General features: G+C 40.8%; 1 protein-coding gene across 3 annotated transcripts in view; it reads left to right on the top strand.

The window, feature by feature from the left end:
• GLCCI1 (glucocorticoid induced 1) overlaps positions 1–17,509 on the top strand; it is a 99,144-nt gene extending 81,635 nt beyond the window's left edge. For 2 of the 3 annotated variants that reach the window (XM_061585832.1, XM_061585831.1), the window contains exons 7-9: positions 2,096–2,306; positions 13,348–13,468; positions 14,616–17,509. In XM_061585832.1, the coding sequence (XP_061441816.1) occupies positions 2,096–2,306; positions 13,348–13,468; positions 14,616–14,952 (669 nt within the window). In that variant the 3' untranslated portion in view covers positions 14,953–17,509. The remainder of the gene's footprint in view (positions 1–2,095; positions 2,307–13,347; positions 13,469–14,615) is intronic. The other variant, XM_061585830.1, reaches the window with a different exon arrangement.
• Positions 17,510–25,353: the final 7,844 nt, after the last annotated feature.

Below are 25,353 nucleotides of genomic sequence, written 5' to 3'. Positions count from 1 at the left end.
CTTCAGGTGAGACCAATGGTCCATTTCATTTCCCATGATTTTATCACCCTAAATTAAAACATCATTATGAAGTAACTTGCATTGTAAGTAAAACAGAAGCCACAGAACTGTGTCACAAGATAAATGCAATTTTGTAAGTTTATGGGTTTCTTTAATTCTGTTGCTTTTGTTATACCTTGTGGTTGTGATAGAGATATGCATGTATGCACAAATATATAAATGTCTGAAGCATACACAAACGCAGCAGACCATAACATTAGTTGTTAAGGCCTTTTCTTCTAGCATGCCATTATAGGTGGTTTTGTGTCAGTTACTGACTTGGTAGCAGACATCAACACTGCTGCTCTTGCAAGGATGCCTGTCCCAGCAGAGTGGTGCTAGGAGATGCTGATGGCAGTGGTGGGAAATGAAGATGGGAGGGCTATTACAGCTCCTTTATATGCTACCTTATGAACCTTTGGACCCATGAGAGTCAAGAGAACACTGCACTAGCCACCACTGAAACAAATGGTTTTGGGTACCATGTTGCTGTCACCATGCAGAGCCCTTTGCATGGATAGGATGTTTACTGCTAAAGTTATTATGGGATCTTAGGATCAGACTTTTAAGTGTAAAAAATGGAAAGTCATCTTGTGAAATACCTTTTAGGAAGGCAAAGCTATTTTTGTGCATATGTTGATGCAATTTAAAAGCGTTGAGTGAAAAGTGCTAAGTGGAAATACTCCAGTCTTTATTTCTAAATCTGCTGAAAATGAAATGCCTCGGAGAATTTGAAACCTCAAATATAAAAGGAAGAAAGATAGTACTCTGTAATGCAAAAGTAATTTTTCAACCATTTTCAGGATCTTGAATCAGAAGTTACCTAACCCAAAACTTGGTTCCTAAAATTTAAACCATTTTTGTGTTTTTCTCAAAGTGCATGTTCATCAGCATATTAGAGATTTCTTTATTACAGCTTTCCAGGAAAGAGAAAATTGTTATGCTCCTTCTCTTTAGGGCAGAACCAGTATTTCTGCATGATTCATACATTTATCAGTGTTTTCTTTTAAGTGTGATGCCTCTAACTTTGCAAATCACAATTTGATCTGTGTACTTTTTAGAACTACTTTCATTTTATTTTGCTTGAGAATGACCTGTTAACATTAATCAAGGTTGATAAGGTCTTAGGCGAACAGTAGTATGTGTTGGTTCTCAGTTCACTTGTATTTACATGACTATAGATGGAACCCATCATAAAGTTTTGCATTCATTTTTAGAAAGATTCCCCAGTGAAGATGTTAGAAAAAACAGATTGGGTATCTTTTTTTTGTAGAAATTTGTTGTTGTTATGCTTTTAAAAACATATATGGAGAAAGTTAACTTCTCTTTTTTTCGTTTGGACGCTTTCTTCCTGGAAAGCAGTCCTGAACTCTTCTTAAGAAAAGAGAATTTAGCCCATGGAAAAACTAATGGTGTATAACTGAGTTGACCCCTTAAATTACCATTGCCTACCCTTAGAACAGGAATGGCGAACCTTTGACCCTCCAGATATTGCTGAACTGCAACTCTCATCAGTCCTAGCAAGCATGGTCAATGACCAGGGATGGTGGGAGTTATAGTTCAGCAACATTAACAATTAGCATTTGTAGTTTTGCTGTTGCTAAGAGGAAATATTCAAGTGTCTTTCATTGTAACAAGGATAGTCTTAAGCCTTGCCACTTTCCCTGTTTCTTCTGTAATTGAAAAATGTCTTGTTCTTGTTTTCTTTAATATGGTTACTACTGAAAAATGTCAGACCATTTGTTTAATAAGCATAAATCTCAGCATGTGACCTAATGGCCACAGTGTATCCAGCCCTGATGTTTATTTAAGGATATAACTGCACATTTAAGTGACTGGAATTTTCATGCAGTCTTTTGCACTGAATGATTTGATGAACAGCATGCCATTGTGTCACTTGCCTCCTTTTGTAGGAAGTTGACTTCCCTCCCTCTCACAAGGTCATGTCTGGCTTGAAAGAAATTAGCACAGGTCAAAGTGCCCTCCAGGTCTCAAGACTTCACTGCAGGAGAAGGAGCTTTTACCATGCATTTTAAGAGGGTTGTTTTTGTTGCAGCCCTTGGATATTCCTGATGGCCGAAGAGCGCCTTTACCTGCTCACTATCGTAGCAGCAGCACACGCAGCATCGATACACAAACACCTTCTGTTCAGGAGCGCAGTAGTAGCTGCAGCAGCCATTCCCCATGCATTTCTCCCTTTTGTCCTCCTGAATCTCAGGATGGGAGTCCTTGCTCTACAGAAGATATGCTGTATGATCGTGACAAAGGTGAGAGCCTGTTTGAGCAATTGGATCATGGCTTGCTTTTATGCTGCTGTACCCATTGTGCTTAAATCAAATTTTATTTTATGTTATTTGTCCTACTGGTATGAAACAAAGACTGCTCATAATTGTTTTTCTTTGCTTATATTTGTTTTCCCTTTTGTTTGTGCAGTTTCACAAACATCTTCCATAAATGTCAGGAGGACACAGCAAATAATCTTAACTATAAATATAAAGGCTATAGGATGGAAAGTTAAAGAAAAGCATTAAGGGAATATTTGGTATAATTGTGTGTGAATTATTGATCAAATAAGTGAACCCAGACTTTGTGGCTGTGCTGTTGCTTTTAAAATAAATGAAACCATTTTTCCTTGTTCATTTGGCAGCAAAGGTTAAACGAGGAAGATAATAAAATTATTTGAATTCAGTGCACAAAATTATTTGAATTCAGAACGACTAGTAGTGATGAAAGAATCGCTGTCTCTGTTTCACTGTCTGTATTTAACAGTGCAATCCTATGCATGCCCACTCATAAGTAAGTTCCACTGAGTCCAACAGGACTTATTCCTGGTTAAATGAGCATAAGATTGCAGTCTTAAAAGCCTGACAGTTCCTCATAATTACGTGGAACAGTTCTTAGTATGGGGCATAGTTGATGCTTATATGTATTTTGCAATTCTATCCAAGCATAGAAGTTGGTGGTGAGCACAGAATTTGACTTGCTTAGATTATTGGCTTTCGTTTTTCTTTTTCTAGGTGTATATTTCTAGACCTTGATGGCTGAAAAGATAACACTGAAAGTGTATGGCCAAAGCTTAGTGACATTTCAGAAGCCACAAGGAATGCGGGTAGTTTCAGTTCTCTGTAAAGCTTCATGGTCCAACTTATAACAAGCAGAAATAGAATAAAATGCACAATCTGCAAATATGTGTACCTGTTTGTTTATTTACCACCTCTCCTTCATGGAGACGAAGGACATGCTTTCTTGGTGGTCTCCCATCCAGGCACTGACCAGGCTCCCACCTGCTTAGTCTCAGCAAGGTTGCTGTATCCTGTGCCTTTAGACCAAGTACATTGCTTGGTCTGTGAATGTATAAAGGTTGTAGGATTGAATTTGTGCATTCTTTAAATGCAAGTTATAGATCTCCTGGTCAGTGTGAGCTGGTCTAAAATGATTCACGTCTCCTGGTATACAAAGTTTGAAAACTACCAAAAGCATTAAAATGAATGGGCAGAATGGAATTTTTGTTTGTTTGTTTAAATATTGTACTTGTTTGTTCACAAAAAACCCTTTTCACTTCCCCCCATAATCTTTAGCATGCTTTGGCTCGTTCCTCTGTCTTTTCCCTTTTCCCTTTGTCTTTTTCTCTTCTGCATTCTGCCTTTTTTCTTTCATAGTCACACTCATCCTTTAGAGTTAAAGCATTCTCTCACATGCCTGATGAGTTTCTTTCTTTGGCTTTCTTTCCCATCTCTAGCCCTGCCTCATAATCTCCGCATCCATTTTCTCTCTTTCGTTATGCACATGATTGCCACACATAGGCACTTCCTCAGCCTCACATAAATAAAATAAGCTATTTGTTAGTTGGGAAAAAATAATATTTGTAGAAGTTTGTTAAACTACAGTGATATCTATACATTTGACCTGTAGCCCTTGAGAGTCTTTTCAGTAATTGATTGATTGATTGATTGTATTTGTATACCGCCCCATAGCCAAAGCTCTCTGGGCGGTTTACAGTAGGCTAAGGGTAGGGCGTGAAGGGTGCTGCATTGCTAATGTCTATTATATCATTTTTAAACTAGTTTGAACTTTTTTAGCTATATGTGTGTATGGTTTTAATATTAATAATAATAATAATAATAATTTAATTTATAAGCCGCCTATCTGGCCGATGGCCACTCTAGGCGACGTACAATTTAGTTCCAATAAATGCATCATAATAAAATACACATAAAATACATATAACAGTAAAACTATAAATAAAGAACAATAGCAGTTCAGAGTAATAGGCGGTTAGTCCTAAAAAATTAACCCTCCCCGGAAGTCCCAAAGGCCTGTCTGAAGAGCCAGGTCTTCAAGGCTTTGCAGAATACATTCAGGGAAGGGGCATGCCGAAGATCATACGGGAGGGAGTTCCAGAGAGTGGGGGCCGCCACTGAAAATGCCCTCTCTCTAGTCCCCACCAACCTAGCTGTTTTAGTTGGTGGGACTGAGAGAAGGCCCTGAGTGGCTGATCTTGTCGGGCGGCATAATTGGTGGCGCTGGAGGCGCTCCATCAGGTAAACTGGGCCGAAACCGTTTAGGGATTTAAAGGTTAATACCAACACCTTGAATTGAGCCCGGAAAACAACAGGAAGCCAGTGAAGGTCGAACAACACTGGGGTGATATGTTCCCGGCGGCGACAATTTGTGAGTAGTCAAGCCGCAGCATTTTGTATCAGTTGTAATTTCCGGACCGTTTTCAAGGGTAACCCCACGTAGAGCGCATTACAGTAGTCTAAACGAGAGGTGACCAGGGCATGTACTACCAGTGGGAGCTGATGAACAGGGAGGTAGGGTTGCAGCCTACGAATGAGGTGTAATTGATACCAAGCTGCCCGGCTCACTGCCGAAATCTGAGCCTCCATGGACAGCTTGGAATCCAGAACAACCCCAAGGCTGCGGACCTGGTCCTTTAGGGGCAGTCTCACCCCGTTGAACATCAGGTCAACATTTCCCAACCTTCCCCTGTCTCCCACAAGCAGCACCTCAGTCTTATCGGGATTTAACTTCAACCTGTTCCTTCCCATCCATCCACTCACGGATTCCAGACACTTGGACATGGTCTCCACAGCCAACTCTGGTGAAGATTTAAACGAGAGATAGAGCTGAGTGTCGTCCGCATATTGGTGACACTGCAGCCAAAATCTCCCAATGATTGTCCCCAGCGGCTTCATATAGATATTAAATAGCATGGGAGAGAGGATAGAGCCCTGTGGCACACCACAATCGAGAGGCCAAGGGTCTGAAACCTCCTCCCCCAATGCTACCTGTTGATGCCTATCGGAGAGAAAGGAATGGAACCACTGCAATACAGTGCCTCCTATTCCCAATCCCTCCAGGCGCTGTAGAAGGATACTGTGGTCAACAGTATCAAAAGCCGCTGAGAGATCGAGGAGGACAAGAAAGGTGAATTCTCCCCTATCTAATGCCCTCCTCATATCATCCACCAGAGCGACCAAGGCTGTTTCAGTTCCATGTCCAGTCCTGAAACCCGATTGGTATGGATCCAAATAATCCGTTTCATCCAAGTGTGTCGACAACTGATTAGCCACCACTCGCTCAATGACCTTGCCCAAGAATGGTAAATTCGAAATTGGGCGAAAGTTATTCAAAACCTGGGGATCCAAGGAGGACTTCTTTAAGATGGGCTTTACAATTGCCTCCTTGAGGGCTAATGGCATTACACCCTCCTTCAAGGATGCATTGACCACCGCCTTGATCCCCTCGCCCAGTTTCTCTTTGCAGCTCACGAGGAGCCACGATGGACAAGGATCATTTAGACAGGTAGTAGGCTTCACAGTGGAGAGCACCTTGTCCACATCCTCAGAAGGGAGAGGCTGAAATCGATCCCATTTGACTGGCTTGCAACTGGCCAACTCTGATTCATTCACTGCATCCACGGCGTACAGGATCGAGCTCTGTAAATGTTTGATTTTGTCAGCAAAGTGCTTTGCTAATTTGTCACAGGAGGCCTTAGACTGTTCCAAGGGTTCCTGAGCAACTGGACCGACCAGGCTTCGGACCACTTGGAACAACCTCCTGGGACAGCACTCTGCTGACGCAATAGAGGCAGCAAAGAACCTCTTCTTTTCTGCCTTTATTGCCACTTGGTAGGCAGTTACTGCTGCTCTAACCTGTGTCCGGACATCTTCGGAACGGGATTTCCGCCACCGGCGTTCTAGTCGTCTCACCACCTGTCTCAGATTTCGCAACTGTGGTGTATACCATGGTGCTAACTGAGTTCTGTTCAGGGGGAGAGGACGTTTCGGTGCCACCCGGTCCAGAGCCCTGGTGATCCCTTCATTCCACTCCAACACCAGGGTATCAACCGAGCGGCCTTCAGCAGGTTCCAATTCCCCAAGCGCAGTCAGGAATCCTTCTGGATCCATCAGGCGTCTGGGGCGGACCATTCTAATAGGTCCTTTACCCCTGCGGAGGGTGTGAGGCATCGAGAAGTCTATGTTTACCAGGTAGTGATCTGACCATGACACAGGGGTGGAAGAGATCACCCCCAACTTCAAAGCACTTCCCTCCCCTCTCAGGACAAACATAAGGTCGAGAGCATGACCGGCTACATGGGTGGGTCCAATATTACTAAGGTGCAGTTCCCAGGAAGCCATGGTTTCCAGGAAATCCCGAGGGGCCCCAGTGAGAGTGGTCTTGGCATGCACGTTGAAGTCACCCAGCACCAATAATTCTGGGGACAACGCACGTACAGCCGAGACCATCTCTAGCACCTCGGCCAGGGAGTCTGCTGTGCAGCGGGGTGGGCGGTACACCAGCAGGATCCCCAAACTGCCCTTCGGGCCCAACCTCCAATACATGCAGTCAACAAACTTAGTCCTAAGTAGAGGAGGTCTGGTAAAAACTAAAGACTCCCGATAGATGACTGCCACACCCCCTCCCCGCCTTCCCACCCTTGGCTGCTGTGCATAACGGAAACCCGGTGGACACATGGCCTCAAGAGTGGGAGCTGAGGAAATAGTCTAATCTTATTTTAATGTAGACTTTGTATGTTTTTAATTATATGTATTTTTTATCTGGAAGCTGCCATGAGTTCCAGTTTTGGAAAAATGGCGGGGTATAAATAAAGATAAAAATAATAATTACAGTAACTAAAAACATTAAAAACAAATATACAAATTTAAATGTCATGATTTGATCTTAAAGAGAGCTGTAACTCTCTTAATTGAACCCAAATGGTGTTTGCAGCCTCAGAACTTTTTGGGGGTGGATATAAGTATATATCCGAGTGATGCTCATATTTCTTCATGTTCTCTGTGCTGTCCCACATATGGGTTCTACACTTCCACAGATCCAGCTCTGGGAATACTTCAGAACTTTAGACTAGGAATTGCCATTCACAGCTCCACCCGCACCCCAAGATGCTTGTTTGCCTTATACACAAGGCTTGAGGGAGTCATAAAGCTCTCTTTTAGGGGTGGACATAATTGCCACAGTTATCTACTTTTGGTTATTTGATAAAGGCTGACTGTCAGCAGTTGCAAGAACATAAGAAGAGCTGATCAAAACTGAGACCTATCTAGTATAGTATCCTGTGTCCCACAGCAGCCAGCCAGATGCCTATTGGAAGCCCACAAACACGACATGAACACAATAGCACTCTTGTGCTCGCAAGCAACTGATATTCAGAGTCATGGTGCCTCTGTTCTTGGAGGTAGCGTATGGCCATCATGACTAGTGGCCATTGATAGCCTTATCTTCCATGAATTTGCCTTTTAAAGCTGTCTGCATTGATGGCTATTGCCACATCTTATCATAGCAAATTCCATGGTTTAACTATGTGAAGAAGTACTTCCCTTTGTCCTGATAACTAAAAAGCCACATACACAAATTTGCCTCGTATGTTCTGTCTCCATGACAATTTGATCGCCCATTTCCATCCTTTTTCTAGCTCTACAGTATCCTTTCTGAGATGTGGCAACTAGAACTGTATGCAGTATTTCAAGCTGTGGTCACACCATAGATTTATGTAAAGGTATTACATTCTTCATTTTTATTTTCAACCCCTTTCCTAATCTGTAACATGGCTTGCCATTTTTAATGTCCAATCAGTCAATTTGGAGAGTTCATTTTGGAGCTCTGTGCAATCCCTTTTTGTTTTTTTCCACCCTGAATAACTCTGTGCCATCGGCTAACATGACCACCTCACTGCTCACTTCTAACTCTCTTTGATTGATTCGCATTGGTCCCAATTCAGATCCTTGGAGGATCTGTATTTTTGGAATTATTTTTTTTTAAAGTTTGTTGGTACCAAGTCAGACAATATAATGTGCTATCTGGGGGAAGATTTTAGGATGAAGTGTTCTGTTCTTAAATCTTTAATCAGTTGTTGAGACGTTGGCAGTCACTTCATTGTTTTGTTTTAATGGGGGGGGGAAATGTTTATTTATTTATTTATTTAAAAAGTTTATATCCCGCTTCAGTTCCAAGGAATTCTAAGCGGCAAACAATAGCATAATAAAACAACAAAGTACAGTATAACATACCAAACAAGTTATAAAACATTATAAGAAATATACAGTATATCACACATTACAATTAAAAGCTAACTGAAATAAAAAGGTCTTAACTTGGCGACGGAAGCTAAACAGAGAAGGGGAAGAACGAATTTCATGCGGAAGAGCATTCCAAAGAGTTGGTGCCCCCACTGAGAACAATTTATTCCTAATGCCCGTCTGGTGAATTTGGGAAAAGGAGGGAATATTAAGACCAGGATCTAAAGAAGATCTTAAAGGACGGGCCGGTTCATAAAATGACAAATGATTTGATAGATAACTGGGACCTGAGCCCGATAGAGCTTTAAACGTTAAAACCAGGATTTTAAACTGAACTCGATAGGAGATTGGAAGCCAGTGTAGTTGTTTTAAAAGCGGAGTAGTGTGAGCTCGGACGTCCGCCTCAGTTAGCATCCTAACAGCTGCTCTCTGAACCAATTTCAATTGGCGGAGTATTCTAAGGGTAAGACCTAAATAAAGTGAGTTACAATAATCTAGTTTAGACGTTTAGACGTGACCAAGGCATGGGTAACCATGGTCAAGTCAGAAAGCTCCAAAAAAGGACGCAGTTGGCGAACTAGCTTCAGGCGGGTGAAAGCGCTTCTAGAGATTGCAAGAACATGAGCCTCTAGAGTCAAGGCCGAGTCTAGGAGAACACCGAGACTACGGACTTGAGTCTTTAAAGGGAGTACAACTCCGTCTAGTATCGGAACATTCCCTGTTTCCAACTTAGTTCGATGTCCAACCACCAGCACCTCTGTTTTATCTGGGTTTAGTTTAAGTTTATTCTGCGTCATCCAGGTCTTTACTGCTGTTAGACAATTGTTTAATGGGAGGATGGCATCTTTCGTATCCGGAGGAAAGGAAAAATAAAGCTGGGTATCATCAGCATATTGGTGAAATCGAATTCCAAACCTCCGGATGATCTCTCCTAGCGGTTTCATGTAAATGTTGAATAGCATCGGTGAAAGCTCTGAGCCTTGTGGAACTCCGCATGATAACGGCCAGGGATCAGAACTAAAATTCCCAAGCAATACTCTCTGTGATCTGCCCTCCAAGAACGAGCGGAGCCACTGAAAATCAGTGCCTCGCAAGCCCATCTCGAAGAGGCGGTCTAGGAGGATGTTGTGGTCGATCGTGTCGAACGCTGCAGAAAGATCGAGGAGAACTAGTAAGGACACATTCCCCTTGTCTAACTCTCTCCGAAGATCGTCTACTAAGGCCGCCAATACAGTCTCAGTTCCATGACCTGGCCTAAAACCAGATTGAGATGAGTCAAAGTAATCCGTCAGCTCCAGAAAACTCTGGAGTTGCGTGGCTACAACTCTCTCAATGATTTTACTTAAAAAAGGTAAGTTAGAAACAGGATGAAAACTGTCTAAATAGGAAGGGTTCAAGGAAGGCTTTTTTAATAATGGGGTAACAATTGCTTCTTTTAAGCTTCATTCTTAGACCTTTCCTGTCCAACCTCTTCTATCAGAAACTAACATTGGCAGTACTTTGATTGTTGAACATAGTTTTCAGCTGCCAAGAATATATTGTTTATTCGCTCATAAGTATTTAAACCCCATATGCAGAATAAGCAACATTATAGAAACATTGGGAAAGTATGCTGAAGTAATATGTAGATTGATCTAGAATAGTGTACTATGGGAATATGTAGAAAGGTGTACTGGAATATATGGTTCTTTTAAAATATTTACTGTAATTAGAAATGAAATCTTTAAAATCTTTTTATAAGGAAAAAAGACAGGCTAATAGCCTATAAATAGATACTTGTAGTGATTATAACTTCAACCTGCCCTATTCTGCTGGAGAAATTTGATTGGTACCAGATTTAGCAGTAGTTCACAACTAATTTTGGGTAACAGTGTTGGTAATTCTTTTTATTGTTGAATACATTTTTCTCCACTACCCTGTTGTAGAGTAGAAGTTCCTGAACTTCTGAAGTGAATCGCACTTCAGAGGTGTAGTCTCTGTTCAAGACATCTGCCACCTCTGTTTTTGAACTCTATGATGGTTCAACTGAGTTGATTAATATCATGTATCATCAGTGGTTTGGAAGAAGACAATTTCAAGTTTGAATGCATTATGGTAAAAAGGCATTTAAAATAATACCCAAAGTTTCTGTGCTCATGTTTTTCCTGTCAGCTTAATTTCCATTATACTTTTCAGTAGTAAATCAGCTTGAAGCTGGACCTGACTGTGTTTCTGAATAAAAAATGGAAATTAATAATTGATCAAGCATGGGGGGAGCTAACCTGCTGGCCAGACACAGACCTGCTTTACATTTCTAAAGCATCTTTTCTTTTCTGTCTTAAGACTGCGCTTTGACCACAGGCTCCACTGCCGCCTTTGGATCAGATCAGCTGTTTACTTTACATTTCTATAAAGAGCTGTTTAAATAGGTTGAACATTTCAAAAGAAAATGAACATAAAGTCTGCAAAGGGAACCCATGGTCTGCTTTGGGATGGGAGAGTGATCTTGCACAGCAGGGGGTGGAGAAAATGTTAATGGCACCTGTTGTGTATGTGAGGAAGGGGAGGTGAGAAAGGGCCCAGCCTGCAGTGTGATTAGAAGCAGTTTTATTGCATTAAAAGTGCCAGCTCCACAGGGTGCAAGCGATTAGAATTCAGTTTGGTGACCCCATGTGCTATTTACAGCCTGCGGGTTCACTTTTGAGACCTTACTCTACAAAGAAAGATACTGGTTTTCAGTCTTTACTTTTTGGATTGTTAAATGAAATTTCACTTCTGATAAGTAAATTTAAAAACAAGAAACAAACTGAGCCTTCAACAGTTTATTGGCCATCTGTTTAGTATACCTTCTCTCAACATAATGACTTTGCTTACTACTTTGCAGTTTCTCTGATGTTAATTTTTTAGGACTAGCTTTAAGTGAAAAATAAAATTTTCAGTGTTTGGGGGGGGGCAGGAAGCATATGGGGTGGAATACGCATAGGGAAGAAAGGGTTAGAGAACCGAAGGATATAGAAATGATCCCATAGACATTCATAGTAGTTACCCAGTGTAAGCAGTTGGTAGATTGTGATAGAACGATTTAATTGATTTTTTATAGAAACAAAAGTTATTACCAGCAGATTCCAGTGGATAGTCAAAGCTTCCAGTTTTGATGTTTTTGTGGGTGCTTGCTTCTCAGAGCAAACTGATTTCAAAATCATGGAGGAAGGTGTTTAGGAGGAGATAAACAGCAAAAGAAAACATGTTCACTTTTTCAAAAATTGACTAGAACTTAAATTTATCCTTTTATAGGTTTTGCTAATAGCTTTCAAGGAACTTGAGAAAATTATTGTTGCCAGTTCATCGCACTCTTACAGTACGTACTATAGAATATGTACTACGTGTCCTCTGTGGAACTGTGAGCATCACCATAGGTTATGTTAATGTTTACATGGTCATGTATCTTAGAATGAAAAAGAGATAAATCTCTGCTGAGAAACCAGCAGCTACTCCCTCAGGATACTTGAAAGGTTCCCATCCCAGCTAATCATTATAAGAAATGTAACTTTAAGAATTGGTGCCTGAACTTGCTGTTTTTCCCACTCCCTCTTCCTTTTGTCTTTCTGTGTCTTTATAGATTATAAGCCTGAAGGGTAGGGATACTCTTACCACTGATTGTTGTAAACTACTCTGGGAGCCTTTTTGGCTTAAAGAGTGGGGTAGCAAAATGTCCTTTAAATAATAAATCACGTCCCTCAGCTTGCCAAGGGTCACCTTCTCTTTTGCAACTCATTTGGAACTCTTATCCATTCCTGCAGTGTGTGAACAAATTTGAACTTGTGGTGGGTTCAAGACTTACTACCACAAGGTACCTGGTGAAGTAAAAAGGCCCTGAGAGGTGTCATTTTTCAACCTTTTGATCTCAAAAAGTTAAAACGTTTTATGCCATTATCTGAACAAGAAACATATGCAGAAACATAACCATTAAGAATCAAGGGATGCAGTAGCTCACCAAGCTCTCTCGTCATGCAAGTCCCAGTCTTCAGTGGAGCATTTTAAGAGGTTTCCTTGGTGGATAGTGTTCAAGCTCTTTGTAGGTGTGCTAGGTTTCTGCTATTGTGGTAATGATACTCAAAGGTGAAAGAAGGGTTACCAAAAACAGCTGTACCAATGTGTCAGCCATGAAAAGCAGGGTTAGAAAGAATGAAAGAGCTCTTTCCTGTGTTCCAGAGCTCACTGATACAGCAGATTGAAGGATATCTCCGCAGCTGTATTATATATACACTTTGTTTTGTTTCCCTTTTAGTCTTTTTCTGTGGATAACACTACTGTGGACAATATTTCTAATGGCTTCATATTTCAAAAGCTTCTTATGAGCACTTTTCAATTACTGTGTTTATGCACTGACAAGACACAACTGAACTTTACATAATCATTAACCACTTGGCCTTCTTTGCATATGCTGTACATATTGCCCTGATCATTTACATTTTTGAAATGCGTAATAAAGAACTTATTTGTTTCCAGGATTACAGCTCTGCTTTATTCAATCTGTTGCATTCTGGATAAAAATATCCTCCTATTATGTGCTGTTGTACGGTAGATTACTGCTTCTCTGAAGCTTTTATTCAGAAGAAATGTGCTGTACCAGAGTGTTAGAAATAGCTTGCAATAAAAGAAGCCTTGTGATTTGAAACAAACCAGCATTAGCGGTGAAGTTGTGCAAAAGCCATCATGTTCGGAAATCAAATTTAATTAAAAAGCACTCTCAATCCCTAGTAATACAACTGCTTTAAATTTTCAGACAGTGGGAGTAGCTCACCGTTGCCCAAGTATGCCTCCTCTCCTAAACCCAACAACAGCTACATGTTCAAACGAGAGCCCCCAGAGGGATGTGAGCGGGTGAAGGTCTTTGAGGAAATGTCGTAAGTAATGCCTTTTTATATCAGCTGGATCTGCAAATGCAGTAAACCTTTTGCTGGACCTTTCAACTGCAGATGAATAAACTACTCCAGCTGATGAGGGTTTTTTTCTTTCAGGAGCTTGCCACTCTTGCACAGGCAAGAAGCTGAAGTGTTCCTGTCAGCTCACGGGGAGGGGGGGGAATGGAGCATTTTTGTTCTTGACCTCATGGTCCATATTTGTAAAAGCACAACCAAAGGGGGAATGAAGCAGAGCTATGGTTTCTTTAGTATTCTAAAAAGTATTTTCCAGCATGACTAAAGCTGTCTTTATAATATTAACAGTTTAGCTTTAATTTGTCAGCATTTAAAGCTGTGAACAGCAGCTGTGACCAGAGTTCTTTAGGTAGTTTTTAATTTTTTTAAAAAATTGAGCTATGTATTTCAGTGAGGGGAGGGGTGGGAGAGAGCACAATATAAAAGTACATACATACTATGATATGGCCAGCCCCCACCCCAGTTTTCCATACAAGGAACTAGTATGGGACTACTATTGAGACTAGGAAGGCTAGAAACTGCAGGAGGGGAGAGAGCAGGCTTCCCATGAGCATCTGGTTAGCCACTATGAGAGTAGGATGCTGGACTAGACGGGCCTCTGGCCTGATCCAGCAAGCTCTTATGTTCTTATATATAGACCTGTTGCCTGGGTAAGTGACTGAAGCCGGATGTTATTTAGCCCTGGTAAAATGTGCTTCTGGATAATTAGCAGCGGATTCTAAAGAAGATGAAGAAGACTTACTGGATGAATAGAGGAAAATAAGAAAGGGGGGCATTATGCTATAATTTCATGTGTTTGCTACAGTGATTTTTCTGTTGATAAACCCTACATGGAAGAGTTTTCAACATGGTTTGTGCATCTGAATCCTTTAGGAAAAAGTATTGCTCAAAAGTATAAACTCTTAATTGCTCCCTGGTTGCTTTTTGCATGCTTACTATTGGTTGCTGTGGATCAGTCAGCTGACTAACAATATGGAAGATGTTTGCCCATTTGTCAAATAATCCCATTCCTTGTCCCTCACATATTAGCAACATATAAAACTGCAAACCTATATTAGGCTGTTACCAACCATTCAAGTGTGCAATGTTAACTTCTTTTTCAATCCCTTTGTAGGGCTCGTCAGCCTGTCTCAACCCCTCTCTTTTCATGTCCTGACAAAAATAAAGTTAATTTCATCCCGACCGGATCAGCTTTCTGTCCTGTAAAACTTCTGGGTCCTTTACTACCAGCTTCTGACCTGATGCTCAAAAGTTCTCCAAACTCTGGTCAAAGCACAGCTTTGAGTACTCTGACTGTTGAGCAGCTTTCATCTCGGATCGCTTTCTCCTCTTTGTCGGATGACACCAGCACAATGGACTCTACTGAGGTTTTAGTACAGCAGCCGCCACCACTTCTGCAAGAACTACAGTCTGATGAACACTCATCTCCTCAAAACTATGTGGTAATCTAGACTAGCAAGCCAGAGTGACAGTCTAAAACTCAACTGCATGAGTGGCACTTTTTTGGAACAAAACAAAGCTACTTATCAGCATCTTTCTATATTTCTGTGCTGTTCTTGGCAGGGACAGATATGCGTTCAGCATTTTTGTGTGCGTGTGGAGCGGGGAGCAGAGTGCTTGCAGAATCTGTGTATCATTAAGCATTTTAAGTGGAGACTATGCATTTCATAGAATGTTTGACCAGATTAGTACTTTGTCCTGTGTTCTGTTTCAAATTCTACAGTATAAATAAGCTCTATATCAAACAAAGGTTGCCTGTCTAAATAGAAATTGTCTTGCTGTGTTGTATTCTATGGAAAATACTGTACTTCAGGATTATGTTTACAATTTATCCAGGTATTTATGTTTTGAATTTCTGTAATACATACAATGCAAAAAAAAAATGGCCACAACAGTTGCACAGTGCCCACCCTATGGCCTAGCTTCAGGTACTTCTCTCGAAGTCTAAACTCAGGTAACTTGGAATGTATATCATATTGGGATATAAAATATTTTACAGCTAAAAAGCTAAAGAGGGAACATCACTCTTCTGCCTTTCCTTATTTTATGCATTAATATTTCCTCATTACATTCCACTTTCTTGGAAAAAGTGCATTCAAATCCAGGGGAATAACAACCCTGGACATGGGTGAACATGAGGAGAACCAGCAAATCTGTGATGTATGACATCACATTGTCATGTGGTTACAGGTAAAACAACTGTTGCATTTACTGTCATTTCAGCGTGTAAAATGTGGCATTCAGAAGTTTCAGGTGTTGCACAGTTAATGACTGTTAAGTTGTTTGCGAATAAAGTGTTCAGTTTTAGGCTGTACATAAGAAACATTCCATGGCGTGTGCAGGAGAGAGGATCCAAGGCAAGAATGTTTTCATTTAATTTCAGCAATCTTTTTTTCATGTTTCAGAGGGAGTGGGTGGGAATTTCCTCTCATGTTTGTGTTGGCAAGTTAAAAACGTGAAATGCTACTGTTACCATTTTATGAGTCTAATTAATGTTTAGTTTCTCTTTTGGAGGAAATGTTCATTTGTGTGCTGGTTGCAAACAAATTCTTGCATTTTTGACAAGCAATGATTGGTGAACTTTGTTTTATTTGTACAGTGGGTATTTTGCGTCTGGACTGAAAAGAATCTCTTTAAGTGGCATATGAGGTTTTGTAAAAAATTTAAAAAATTACAAAGAAAGAAAAAGAAAAAAGCAATAGTTTTTAAGTCATGTATCTAATCAAAGTCTTTCTTAATACCCTCTGGTTTAGGCCGTTGGCAGGTAAATTTATTGCAGTTTGAACGTGGGTGGACAGTGCAATAGCTTGTCTTCCCAGACGCTGCATAACTTAGAAGCCTCCAGTAGCATTACTGTACAGTAGCCCTGGAACTATGAGAGCACTGCTTTCAGAAATAATGAACCTGCAATACAAAGAGGACTCCAAAGGCAAGTGACTCAATATTCTTGGCTCTGTGTTTTCAGTTCAGTGGAAGTAGCTTTATGCAAGTCTATTCCTAAGAAAGCCTGCTGCCCCCGTTCAGGAACTGCAAAGATTAAGTCTGCAGCTGCTGCAGCATTTATACTCTCTCCACTACTTTCTTTTGAGGAAAGGGGGAGGGAATAATAAAAAGGCCTCAGTGAAGAGTACCTAAGAAAACAAATATGGAAAATATGCAGCACATATATGTTGCTGCAAAATGAAGCCCAGTTTCCTTCCTATCCTCACCAAAGAGTTTGGTAATAACCTGTTAGGAAGTTAGACCTACAGCCTCTTTATAGTTGCTGCATGACTGTAGGAGCAGGCTGGGAATGGAAAGCTAAATATCTGTTTGTCATTTGTTTTCACAGTATTTTTTTTTAATACAGCAACAGGCATTTTTAATTTTGCTAATCTCAGGCCTTGGTGGAAGCACTATATAGTTTGTACGTTAAAGTGTAAGGGAAAAGCGTCCAGTTCTTGTGACAAAAATGTGGGTTCTTTAAAGGTTCACATTAAAGTTAAATATTACAGTACATTTCCCTTCTTACCCTGTTTTATTCCCCAAATATAAATACATAGTCATGGTTCTTGATGCTATAGGATTTTATGAGAAACTCTTATCAGGTGATTTTTAGATCAAGAATGAATGAACTCTGGTGAACAATATTTACAGTAATACTTCTGTTTTCTCATGAGAAACTAAATATTAATTGTCACGCGCATTTGTTCTTGGCATATTGGAAGGTTCTAAATCAAATGTGTTAAAGCTAATGCTTTGCTATGTAAATTTCCCAGCAGTTGTTGATCTCTGATATATCCTGCATTCAGCTGTAGAAATTTGTCAAATATTGTTTCAAGAGTTTTGTATATAGTTGTACTGTTATTTCTAGCTACTGTGCTGAACAGTATTCGAAATACCACACAATATTGCTTTACAGAAGGAAATGTGTGGCTTTTGTTTTGTATTTTTTCAGTATAGACGTTCCTGTGTCTTATTTAAATAAAATTATTAGGAAAAAAAACCCTACAACCTGTAAATGTAATGTGTGTTGTCCATTTGATTTGAAAGCGGTTTGGGAACTTGATTCGGAAAATTCAGAAAAACATGGGCTATAGTCTTGAACTTTTCCAGAAAAAGGCCATGGATTACGTATGAGTGCTGTCTCATGTTAAAATTCCCCTTTGCATATAGAAGCAAATGCATCAGGAAGAAAAGTAACCAGGTGAGATGCGGGACTCTTCGCTTCCATATATCCACAAAGTGGTGAGACTATCTTTACTGGTTGCAAAGCCCAATGTTAATTATTGCATTTAATTCTGATCTTTCTGTAGTTTAACCATTCATACAAATCAAGCTGATGAGAATGCCCTCCTATATTTGGGAACAGATAACCAACTTAGGTAGGGCATCCCATCTTTGCAAAGAAGACCTGATAAGGCCAATGATGGGGGCGAGCAGGGACCCTGACTAGCCTCTGCTTAACAATCGCCTTGGCGCTTCCAAGTTCCATAGAGAGCAGATCAGAGGGAGAGAGGCCTACTGAGATAACTTTTTTCACTACCGCCTTTGTCCAGGATGGCTCAAAGGAGTCTTTCATTACCTGGGATGTAAGGGAGCTATGGGTGAACACAAGGCAGCAGCAAAGCCAATATTGAATAACACAAATCTAAGCTGAGCATTTTAGAGAGTTAAGGCCAGCCTCCAGATTGAGAGTAGCTCCAGAAACACATCTTGGGATACCAAAAATGGACCCGAGAAAAAAAGATTGAATTCCTTCAAGTGAACCCTTGAAGTATGGAAACCAGATTGGTGCCCCGTAAAGAATCAAAGGGACTATTTTGGTTCTAAAAACACAGCTGGCTGCTGGCAAGAATTTCCCACCCCTTATAAAAAAGAAGCAGGTCAATGTACCCATGTTTTTCTCGGCTTTGGCCTTAACATATTTTTCTTGGATTCTCCAGCTTGCTGCTTCGTGGAACCAGATACCCAGGTATTTATAAGAGTCGGCCTGTTCGATTCTAACGTTCCCCATAGACCAAGGGTACCTAACCTTTCTCTTAGAGAATACTACTACTTTAGATTTAGAATAGTTAATTGTGAGGAAGTTTTCTTTACAGTATTGCACAAAGCCACTCATTAGTCTTTTAAGACCCAGCCGGGTTTGGGAAATTAAAACTGTCGTCTGCATACAGCAGAATAAATACCTTTATTTGTGCAATCTTAGGTGGATGGGATTGTGTTGTCCCCAATACAGAGGGAAGATCAGCCAAATATAGGTTAAATAGGGTGGGGGCAAGGACACACCCTTGTCCAACCCCACGTGAGGAGGTAATCTTGGAAAAGTGACCTCGGTTGCTGCAACATACCTGGACAAAGGTGTTTTGGTACAGTGTGCGGATCAGGAACAATCTTTTCTCAATAGAGAACTGTTCCAGTTTGCTCCACAAACGGTCACGGGAGATGGAATCAAAGGCAGATTTTAGATCTATAAAGGCTGTGAAAAGTTACCCTCTTGGTTTAGAGTATTTATTCACTAAGTGGGCCAATACCAAACAGTGGTCAAGGGTATAGCATCCGGTTTTGAATCCTATCTGCTCTTCCCCCAAGATGTTATTGTCACTTACCCACATTTTCAGTTTAAGGCCTAAAAAGCTGGCATACACCTTCACTGCTATGGATAACAAGCTGATGGGTTGGTAATTACTTGGGTCATCTTTAGGTCCTTTCTTGTAGATAGGAACGATGAAGGCTTTCAGCCAGGCTATAGGAATTATGCCAGATTTATTTATTAAGGTAAAAAGGGAGGCCGGCAATGGGGCAACAGTGCCCATTAAAACTGATCAAACATCATCATACATTTTACAGTAAGCTTTTATTTGGCTCTTTTAAAGACAACATTTCACTTAGTGGTCTGAACATCATACATTAAAAAAGAAAAACCGATCTTGGATGTTTTCTTTTACTCATACTGCTAGTATGTTGTGAGTGCATCGTAGTGTATATTTAAGTGGATGGCTGCTCTCTACCCAGGCTGCTGTATTTATAAATATGCCAGTAACATGCCACAATGACAACATAAAAACTAAAATAAATCCATGGCTGTGTCTGTGTTTTAAGATACCTTGCTGCTTTTTGCTGCAATTTTGGTTGCAATTTATATCTCATGGTGTGTTTTCTTTGTATTATATGCTCAATGTGGTGTTGAACTCAGGCCAGAACAATGTTGGCTATGCAATAAATAAGAGGAAAAAGAAAAAGGCCTGTGAGCCCAGTTGATGAAAAGTCGTACGTTCATCTTCCCCACATGCACTTGATAGCTTAAGTCCGTGGTACCAAGTAGAGCAGGGAAAGGGTGGGTTGTCTCTGCAATCTCATGCCTCTTCCTGTCATAATAGTTTAGAAGGGGTCACTGATGAACTGAGTTGGTGTACAGCTGAGCTATAACAACTTACACTGTAAACTGGTAGAGAGTTACGTAGGAATCACTTAGCCTTTTTCAATCTTTACTGAACAATACATTTTCCTGTTATTTAATAATTTAATGCTTAGTTCAATTTGAGATGTAGCCCATCTCACCCACTAAACTGGGCTGAGACCAGTTTCAATAAGAAAGGGGATGAGTGTGCCCTCTTCTCCAGAACCAGAATAGGTCTATCTAGCAGACAGCTTTAGTGGGATTCCAACTTTTTACTGAGGTCCTGACAGCATGCTAACCACGATTTCTTCCTCCTCCTAATGATACTAGAGAAGCTGAGAGGAAAACAAATATTAGGGAAGGACTATCACCTTGACATCTGAAAAAAATAAAGGTGGAAGAGCAAACCTATCCCTTCCTCAGCTGTGACCTTAACTCAAAGGGTGGGTCATAGCATTAAGGAATAGAAGGCCAAGAAAGAATAGGACATAAATGACAACTTGGGGCTTTGTGCTTTCAAGCACCTTGGGCAGCTGCTTGAAAGTTTGGATTAAAACCTGGAGTGGATTCACTGCCCCACTGACAGTGGAGTCACCAGTTTCCACTGCTTCACATTGCAGATTGGAGAATTTACTTAAGGACACCTTGTGAGTTTCTGGGAGGCAAGATTTGAACAGTCTCTTAGCCGCTACACCACACACGTTTTAGCCCAGGGGTGGGGAACCTCAGGCTGAGGGGCTGAATGCAGCCCTCCCGGTGTCTCTGCCTGGCCCTCGGACCTCTCCCCAGGCCACACCCTTCACTGGCCCCGCTTCCCATCCCAAGTGTTTTTTGCCTATCTGGAATGTGTCCTTGAACTATGAATCATGCTACTTGGTTGCCTGGATGTAGGATACAGAGATGTGTGAGTGTGTGTAGAAACTAGCCTACTGTGTAACATTTGCATTTGTTTCTCCACCCACGTTTGTCTCTGGCCCCACCCACCACTCGCTTGTCGCTTCCCAGAAGTTTATCCGGAAGGGAATGTTGCCCTTAGGCCTAAGGAGGTTCCCGGCCCCTCTTCTAGTGGAAGCAACCCCTTGGAGACCTCTATCTACGTTCTCCATATCATGCATAATATTCTTTTGAACATGCTGCCACCATAATGCTGGAATTCTAAATGTGCTTCAGGCTATTAATTCCAAGCACTGAAGTTCTCTTACCTGACTTTTATAATGCATCATTTTGGAAAAACAAATGTCCAGGCAGTTCAGGCTAGCAACAAGAAGATGCTGCAACAGGACACGGTCAAGTTTCCGTTGCTAGTAAAAAAATCTCCAATGATTTTTTTAAAAAAACCTTCAGCAGCTCATCAAGGGAGAGCATCAATAATACAAGTAATTCAGGAAATACATTTTCATGGCAGAGGAAATTCTTTTGTTTGAAGACAAAGGGGACGAACATCGACCTCAGCTACATTTAACTCCAATTATGCTCCTGTGTTGCCTTTCCCTTGGCTATGCTTACACCTCCACAAAAGGCAGCAACATCACTAAATATAAAGCAATTGCCTCCGTACGGTCTCCAGAAGTTTATCTTGAAGAGCAATGATCATATATGCTATCTTCCACATTTTGCCTCTGGGAGCCATTCTCAAGTTTTCATGTTAAGCTACCCATGCAGGTCAGGAGGAGACAGGACCCAACACTGCTTCATATGAGTGCAGAGTCAAAATGGGAGGACAGACCAGTCCTCCCCAAGCTGATGCCCTCCAGATGTTTTGGACTACCATTCTCAGCAGCTGCAGTGAGCATGACTGTGGCTAATAGGAACTGATTGGAATTGTAGGCCAAGCATCTGAAGGGCACCAGCTTGAGGAAAGCAAGAACTACAGGCTGTAGAGCTGGCATCGTATCGGGAACCCCACAAGTGTCCACTTCTGGTAATACCCTAGACCCATGATCCCACTCCTACTTGGAGGCAATCTCCAACATTATTCTGCCTAATGAGATGTGACAGCCATGGTCTTGAGGGGTTATGCTGCAGGTTTCAAAAGAACCGACTAATAAGTTCATGGCACTCAAAGGTGTTTAAAAAAGTGCTTCAGGATTTTCTATCCTGCTTCAACTAGTAGGGGATCCTGTGGCTAACAGCAGAGATACAAATAATGACAAAAACAAAAACAGCATGATAGCCTGTTGCAGGAATAGAATTCACAAGCAACAGCATTACAGTATATTAGAGAGATTGGGGGAAGGCCACAGCACCAATTTTGCATGCACAAAGTCTCAAATTCAAGACACAGTATCTCCAGGACAGGCTAGAAAAGACCCTATTGTCAATCAGTGTAGACAGTTCTAAACCCGATGGGCCAGTGGTCTGACTACAGAAGGCAGCTTCCAATGTGCCTGTGAGATTGAGCCAGTACCAGAAGGAATAGGGATATGGGAGAACAGTGGACTTAAAGGGGTTCCTTTTAAGAAAAAAACCATTAGGTTGAAAATGTTAGAGTGAATCAGAGTATTTCTTTAACCTAGCGTTTCTTTGCATTCAACGATCAGAAGCGTATCTATAAATCCTCATATGCCCAGGTAACCTAACATTTGGGTACCCCTACCACCACACATTCTTGTTAGAACATACATCAGGCCATGTTGAACAAATTCCTGCCAATCTGATTCCAAGCATTCTGTGGAGAATAAACTATCCCACTGCACTGTCCCAAAACCTTTTTGATTCCCAGAACAGGTGTCCATGACTGTCACTAACATTAGAGACTGCTTCAGTGGCAGGAGTGCTCTTCCAAGCCCCACCTGCCTAATCATCAATACCTGCATAGATCAGCACAATGTTTTTTGCTTTAAAGTTGGTTTTCCCATACAAACCAGCCCCTTTTTAAAAGCAGAATACATGATTCCTCTATGTGAAATAGGTTATATGTGGCCTACAGCTATTTCTGAGATAGCGGGAGCTGCAAAAGAGCTTAGTGATTAAGAAAACTTCTTATTTGATTAAGGAAACTTCTTATTTGAAAATATTGGTATCATAGGGTTGCCACTCTGCTGTTTGAGATTTCTTGTCTTGATAATAAATGTCCATTCTATACTAATTCTCCAAATCTTGAAATCCTTTTCTTTTCTCAGCGGGTAAAATCTGCTACCTGGATTCTACGAAAACTGTGCCATCTTACTACAGAAGCTTGTTGAGAAAATCTGGACTCAATTTAGTTGTATACCCATCCCAAGTTTTCAATAATTGGGAGGGTATTAGATTTTGTTTCACTGCCTCGTGTCTCTTTCCTTAAACCCCCTAAAGGGTCTTCAGCAAGCAGTTGTTCAAGATGGTAAAGATCTACACCTTTCTGATGTAGCCAAAACTTAACCAAGTTCACTGTGCTGCCTTGTAATATATCCATAACATTAGGCAGGTTTTTTTAAAACTAAAAAACCTAGACCTATGTTGCCTCCCCCAAGTTAAAAGGCAGGGTAAAATAAACCTTGTTAGGAGCTTGTTACTTTGGCACTTGCAAGATTTCTAAACCAGCTTTAACACCATCAGAGACATTTTGATGTGTTATATGCTGTAGTGTATGTCGCTCAGAGTGGCTGGGAAGCCAGATGAGCATCTAACCAATTGAATAAATAATCATAATAAATAATAAGTGACTTATTCTCTGTCCCTCCTCTCAGAGGCCATTGAAGGTTGAATCACATGCATCTGCCTTGCATGCAGAATGTCCCAGATTCAATTCCTGATAGGGCTGGGAAAAGATTCTGTCTGAAATCTTGAGGGCCCTTGCTAGTCAGAGTAGACGATACTGAGCAATATACTGACCAATGGTCTGACTCAGTATAAGGCAGCTTGCTATGTTCCTACAGTATTATATGCATAGAGTCTAGAGGCAGAAAACCGGTTAAAGCCTCAGGTGATGAGCTATATACAGAATCCATGTAATTCTCTATCCAAGGAACTGGGGTTCCTGTGACCCTCCAGAGATGTTGCTGGACTACAACTCCCATCATAACTGACCATTAGGCATGTTTGCTGGGGCTGATGGGAGTTGGACTCACACCAGCATCTGTAGGGCCACAGGTTCCCCACCTCTGCCTTACATACTCCTTTGAAACCCACTGATTGGCCAATAACATTTTCCGCTTCTGTTATTTTTAAAGGATTATTTAAGGAGATTTCGATAAGGACCATAAAAATTATTATTCAGTCTTTCTCCTCAACTCAATGTGATGTCCCTCAAGGCAGCTATTCTTAACTTAGCAGAAATTCATGCTAGCTAAAATCATCAGATTTTAATAAACTCAGTTCTAAGAACAGTAAATCAATTACCACTGCTTCACCTCACAGGCCGCCCTAAGCCTTTGTGCAACATTAAAAAATATGCTTTTTAAAAAGCTAAACAAAATACGCAACCATGATGCAGCATCTACAAATCAAAAGGAATCAAGCTGGTCAGCTAATGGGCTTCTAATAGTTGATAAAATTATTAACAGCTTTGCCATTAAATAATGGCAACTGTACACATGGCCAGCAAAATCCTTTAAAAATATTCTAGAGTACTATGACTTTTCGATAATTAAAAAAACAAACACCAATGACCACATTATGAATTATAAGTGTGGGAACTCAAAGCTAAACCGTTTGGTTGCCAAGTTCCATTTCTAGATTCATTACTGAAATGTCCATTGTTTAAAACAAAACACAAAAATATATACATTGCTCATACAACAGTAATGAACAATGCTGTCTTGGCATTAAGCAACAACTGTTTTATTGATTATTAGTCATAAAACACAGAAAGGTTTGTGGTGGTGATGGTGGCGGTGGTAAATTGGTGCAAATACAGTTCCTGTTTGGCTGTCTCAAATCTTGTGGCAGTTCAGCTGTTGTATCTGAAGGATGATGTGAACTGGTGGCAATGCAGACCTTCGTTACACTTCTGCAGCACTCTCTGCACAATATCCTGAATGAGTGGGAGCTATTTGCAGCTCAGATGTCTATGATCTGTGACCTAAAAACAGCTCTAATTAAGTCTGACACAGTAGTGTATTAGCTTGCTTGAAAGCCACTGCAATCTATTCACATTAGCACCCCCGCCCAATTCAATAAAACATTCTATCTCTACAAACTGGCAAAGCTACAGCTTCAGTTCATTTAGCTGGCTGCAGATCTAACATAGACTGGGACCAAAATAACAACTTTTGAGATTTTAAGAGCACTGTAAACAGTAGATGGAAATGGGGAAGAATCTGCAATATATTGTGGAATGCACAATTCATTGTTGATAAGACCACCAGCTGCCTCTAGCCAAATTTAGCATTGCCTTTAAACATATAATTAGATGAAACTGAGTCAACTACTTGCAGAGTTTTAATGATATAAAATAAAGAGTAATTCAACTAATGTGAGGTGCAAATACGTACTGGGTTTTCTCTCTCCCTCTGTCTCATCTTAACATTTCTTGTGGCAGAATTAGACAAAC

The sequence above is a fragment of the Rhineura floridana genome, chromosome 10 (genome assembly GCF_030035675.1).
Source record: "Rhineura floridana isolate rRhiFlo1 chromosome 10, rRhiFlo1.hap2, whole genome shotgun sequence".
Lineage (NCBI taxonomy): Eukaryota > Metazoa > Chordata > Lepidosauria > Squamata > Rhineuridae > Rhineura > Rhineura floridana.
This window is presented reverse-complemented; position numbering and strand designations above follow the sequence as displayed.